The sequence below is a fragment of the Papilio polytes genome, unplaced genomic scaffold (assembly GCF_000836215.1).
Source record: "Papilio polytes unplaced genomic scaffold, Ppol_1.0 DF822400.1, whole genome shotgun sequence".
Classification (NCBI taxonomy): domain Eukaryota; kingdom Metazoa; phylum Arthropoda; class Insecta; order Lepidoptera; family Papilionidae; genus Papilio; species Papilio polytes.
The window spans coordinates 293,354-298,705 of record NW_013526804.1 but is presented as its reverse complement, the minus strand read 5'-3'; the positions used below and the strand labels follow the sequence as shown (position 1 = coordinate 298,705).

Below are 5,352 nucleotides of genomic sequence, written 5' to 3'. Positions count from 1 at the left end.
AGAACTAGGACCACGGCCGGAAGTCGCACAACAAGCCAGAAAGATCCTCCAAGCTTGCGAAATGACACCCACAGATGAACACCAGCTGTTATATGATGAACATAATCCATTTACAATCTGTGGGATTTCATACAAACCCATATATAGAGGGAAACCAGAAGAGAAATGTCCATTATGTGGAGCTAGCTTCTTCCCCGAACATAAAGGGAAATTGTGCCCAATTTGTGGTGTTGCGGAGATCGGTAAAGATGTTATAGGATTGAGAATCTGCCCCATACAGTTCCAGAGATAATTATGTTTAATTTATGTATCATTTTCATATAACTATCGTGTAAGGAATTATAGAATAAAATATTATTGTATGCCATTTTTGTTTCTTTTTGCGCGTATGGATGGAGTACATTTGAACTTTAAAACGAGTCAGAAACAGATTTTCTGGCATTACTAAATTAGAAACAGTCAATATAACCTGATTCGAAAACAATTAAATTGGACGATTTCTTTTGTACAATATTACTAAAAAAACATATCTATAAAGATTTTTATATTTGATTTAGGGCCTATCCCACTACTGGCCGATAGAGGCTCAGATAGCTTAACAACGTCACTGTCAGGTAACAAAATCTGATATTTCCATCAATATTTTACACGTTCGATTGTTATCAATTTACAATTCGGTGGGACAGGCCCTTAGTAGCGAAATTTAATAGTCAAAAAGTGTATTTTTTAAATTCTCTATCAAATTCTCGAATGCTATTGGTCGAAGCAAATGACATCTATAATGGCGTCGCTATCGTCAATACACAGTTCATCTACATTAATTTATAAGGAAATACACTCTTGAAGTATTTTACTATGAACACTATCGGAACTAGCTTTTAAATATAAATGAAAGTAATCATTAAATACCACTTGTTTGTACCAGGAATAATGAAATTTTAATAAAAAAATTGTCGTGTATTCTGAGTAAACATTTTTTGAACATAATGTTGTGTATTCTCTCGTGATTGTATTGTTCCACATTATAACACATTTTTGTGCTTTTCCAAAGTTATAGGTGAAATTTAAACACTTCAGACTTGTATTAACTCTGAGAACCAATCAAACACTTTGTTGTTTGTTGACGTCACAACACTCCAGTAAACTACGTCAGCATTTTAGTCGCACGAATATTATTGTCATTTTGTTTTTATTAGCTAAATGGTTTTTCTTGTGTCAAATTTTTTGTTCTGGTTATCTATAACAAGTAAAACGTTTAAAAAAGAATAAACACATGCATATTCCCTATTGAGGCTGTCTGTTTTTGGTTATTTTACCTTTTAATTAGGATCTTGTTATAAAAATGCAAATAAATTTAATTAGTAATATATGAGATCTTATAAATGAAACATCCAGCTTTTTAGTAATAATTTTATTTCTTAAATTACTATAACAGTTTTTAATTATTTTTATAAGAATGCCATTATTTTAACAAATAAAATAATAATTCCGTTTAACAAATAGTAAATTATACATCAACAGGAGAAGTATCTTCTTTTCTGTAACAAAAAGAAACAGTGTAAGATAAAATTGTAGTTAAAAGTATAATAGTGGTTGTTCACTGACGATATTGAACAGATACATATTGTGGTCTCTGTCTTTCTCTAAGGAAATGAGCAAGAGAACAAAATTCGTTCAGAGTTTGACTTAGTTTAAGATTATTTGGTAATTTTTTTATTATTCTTTATTTTTAATTATCCAATGTAAAAGTTTCTCTTAATATTTGAATGTTACAACATATGTATAAAATTCTATGCCGAGTATTTTTATATACTTTAATTTTAACATCCACAAAGTATGTAAATATGAAACATGTTTTTTTTATTTAAATATATACGTTTATTGTATGAAAAAGTTGTTTTATTTACATCATTATTAATTATTAATGTCTTTTTAATTAATTTAAGAAGCTGAGAAAAACTAAGACAAAAAAACACATTTTTAGATGTTTTGATTCCAAATGATTTAAAAAATTATACTCTGATGGCCATACTTACATTTTGACATTATTTGTTAATTACTTTAAAACAAACAAACTCAAGTAAGGCAACAATGTAAAGATAAAGAACGTTCTGTGGTGAGGACTAGAAATATACTGTGCTATTGCTCTTCTGAGTAACTGACGGACTGAGGGGGTGAGGCACTCCTTGGAAAGACTTTTATGAAACTACCCCCACTACTGTAAAACTACCTCCCACCATTCCTTCTGTTTTCTGACATTTCCTAACAATATATTTAAAATTATTAAGGATGAAAGATGAAAATAAAAATGGCATTGTGTTGTGTTAGATACTATGGTGCGTTTGTGTAGAACAAAGATAATCTATGTATAGATAAGTATACTGTAATTTTTTAATTCCAATTTTACACAGAAAATGTACTTACTTGTTGAGCATTTGCTGTATCTGCTCGAATGTCTTTCCTCTGGTCTCTGGCAGCAGGGAGCTGACAGAGAAGAGGAAGCCGGCGCCGCAGCACACAGCCAGCACCCAGAAGGCTGTATAGATGCCGTAAGACGCCGCTACGTCGCGGAAAAACCTAAAACATTCAACCTTATTTACTGCCCACACTTACAAGTTATTTAATACTTAATTAAATATACCTTTAAACTATAGTAATATCTCTGATAGTCCTTGTGTATAAAAAGGGGCTATCATAGCTATAGTTACTAGTTATTCGTTAACACTAATCTCTAAATTGCTTTCGCAATAAAATTTTGAACTTACATGAACCTCTATGAGATTGTATTGCGTAATTTTAAACAATTATATAATTTATACTAGAGTAATTAACTTTAACAACATAACCAATTAACAACTAAAGAACTATTCCCGTCAGGATGGCGCTCTGTTCCCATACGTCTAATGACATTGACAGCTGTCAGATAGGGACGGACATCTATGCCGATATTATAGTGTTGCGGCAATCCTAGTGAATCTAAAATCACAGGTTTGCATTGCCTTTTGTATGAATGGCTTTAGAAATGATGAAACAAGTTCAGTAAATTGTTACTGTTAGTAAAATTACTTGAGTCAATATGACTTTTTATTTTAAATTTAATTACATTTAACAGTTATTGATCATTTTAAACAAAAAAACCTTTTCTTTTACTTGAAGTGTATTTTATCAATTTTTCATAAGTATAAAAACACACCGTGTCCAGACGAAGCCAGCAAGCCAGCACATGAAGGAGGCGATGCCGCCGGCGAGGCACTTGGTCTTCGCGGGGAACATCTCCGCCACCAAGATCCACGGCACAGGACCCACACCTAATGGCATTAAATGTTCTTAATAACTTCGCGCAATATTAAAACACATAACCCATAACACACACACATACACATAACCCATTTAAAAAATCCCATTTATAGTATAGTCCGGTGTTTCTCAAAGTGGGCGATAACGCCCCCTTTTGGGCGTTTGAAACCTAGAGGGGGGCGTTATAGATCCCCAGAAAAAATTGGGGGGAGTTGATGGGGGTTCCGGGGGCAATGTATAATTTGTAATTTCACTTATTTTTAATGTATTTTAAATTTCACTAAAATTGTATAAAATGGGGGGCGCTGAAAAATCATTGATTTTAAAAGGGGGCGGTAAAAGAAATAAGTTGTTATACTTTGGTAAAGACTAATATTATTTTAATTGAAATATTTGTATTTTTATATATACACATTATTATATATAATTATCTTTTATATATACGAGGCTTCGTTTTGAGCAGTGTATACAAAAAGATGGAAGACATTTAGATGACATAATTTTCAAAAAATGAAATCCGCATTTGTACCCTGTGTTTTGGTAATTTGATTAAAACTTTATCTGCCACCAGACACCCTGTATTTAAATAACTCAAAAAGTACTGGGCCGATTTCAAAAAAAATTTTACCATTAAAAAGGTACGTTACCAGTGAGTAACACGTACGAAGTCGCGAGCAACAGTAAGTAAGAAATAAGAAAAGATCATACCTAATGTGAAGAGCACCATGTATATAACGAGGCAGAGCAGCGGGATGAAGGCGACATGCGCCACGTCGTACTGGTAGTGGGAGTCTAACAACGCGTATACACCTATTATACCCTGAAAAATACATTAAAATGGCTATTTTATTAGTTTAATGCGAAAAACGAACAAAACGTAATTCGCCAAAATAGCGAAGTGACAGACATCTGCATATATGACAATTTGTAAAACATTTATCATAGTGGGTAGGAAATAAATATCCCTGTCTATAAAAATATTTTAATATTCATCGCCTTATAAGCTGTGAAAGGATGTTTTTGTTATGAATGGTTTTTGGTTACCAAAAATATAGTAAGTCCCAAAGACGTAGTCCACATGAGCAGCTTCCTGCCGAGCCTGTCCACCACCAGCGGCGTGATGCAGCTCGTCACCACCTGCGGAAGACAAAATAATTAAATTGACCTCCCACATATAGTTAAACAAATATCTTACCTCTTACTAATGGAAATAAAAGTTTTAATGGATGGATGTTTGTTACTACGTGTCTCCAAAATGATTCAACAGATTTTGCCAAATTTGGCACAGATGTAGATCATAGTCTAGAAGAAGAGAAAGGGGAGAGAAAATACCACACAAACGGAGTCCTGTACGAGAACTAGAAACATATAGCTTAAATCTATAAGTTAGAACATATTTATTGTTATTTCTAAAACTATTTTTTTGTATTGTGTCAACAGACAATTTATCAAGGTGGGTAGGAAATAAATGTCTCCAACTATACCTGCACGACACCCATGATGATGGTGCCGTCTGCTGCGGAGATCCTGGTGCCCACCTTCTGCAGCAGCTCCTCCATGTAGAACAGCAGCACGTCGATACCTGACAGCTGCAGCAGCATCGCCAGGAACACGCAGATACCTGACGGGGAAATTAAAACTGAGTGTTTTTTTAAATATTAAAATCACGCTCTAAATAGGTAGTAGATACAATATTTGGCTTGTATCCGTTCGTAAAATTATTTTAACGATACTAAGATATATTCTAAAAATACCAACATAGTAGTGCCAAGGCCAACTCATTTAAGGATTCATTAAAATAATATTGAATGATCATTAAAACTGAATTATTAAAAAATATTCTCCATTTTAATGAACAACCAAATTTTAATTTTAACACAAACCATATTATAGTATTTTCGCTTTGCAATATTATATTATAACATTTCAAGATACTCACCTAGAGCCTTAACTTGACCTCTAGTCGCCCAGAGGTCACTTATCCTGGGCTCCTCCTTGAACTCCCGCGCGACCATCGCCTGCAGACCCTCCAACTCCGGCTGCACCTTCTCTCTG

The 5,352-nt window shown here is 33.5% G+C and overlaps 2 protein-coding genes across 2 annotated transcripts in view; one reads left to right on the top strand and one right to left on the bottom strand.

The window, feature by feature from the left end:
• Positions 1 to 367, top strand: part of LOC106106090 (coatomer subunit alpha) — a 16,849-nt gene extending 16,482 nt beyond the window's left edge. The window contains 1 exon segment of the mRNA XM_013286618.1: positions 3 to 367. Within this exon segment, the coding sequence (XP_013142072.1) occupies positions 3 to 292 (290 nt within the window). The 3' untranslated portion in view covers positions 293 to 367.
• Positions 368 to 692: 325 nt separating this feature from the next.
• Positions 693 to 5,352, bottom strand: part of LOC106106089 (facilitated trehalose transporter Tret1-2 homolog) — a 4,798-nt gene continuing 138 nt past the window's right edge. Inside the window, exons 2-8 of the mRNA XM_013286617.1 lie at positions 5,237 to 5,349; positions 4,782 to 4,918; positions 4,342 to 4,434; positions 4,006 to 4,117; positions 3,194 to 3,308; positions 2,425 to 2,577; positions 693 to 1,538 (exon numbers count right to left, since the gene is read on the bottom strand). Coding sequence (XP_013142071.1) covers positions 1,508 to 1,538; positions 2,425 to 2,577; positions 3,194 to 3,308; positions 4,006 to 4,117; positions 4,342 to 4,434; positions 4,782 to 4,918; positions 5,237 to 5,349 — 754 coding nt within the window. The 3' untranslated portion in view covers positions 693 to 1,507. The remainder of the gene's footprint in view (positions 1,539 to 2,424; positions 2,578 to 3,193; positions 3,309 to 4,005; positions 4,118 to 4,341; positions 4,435 to 4,781; positions 4,919 to 5,236; positions 5,350 to 5,352) is intronic.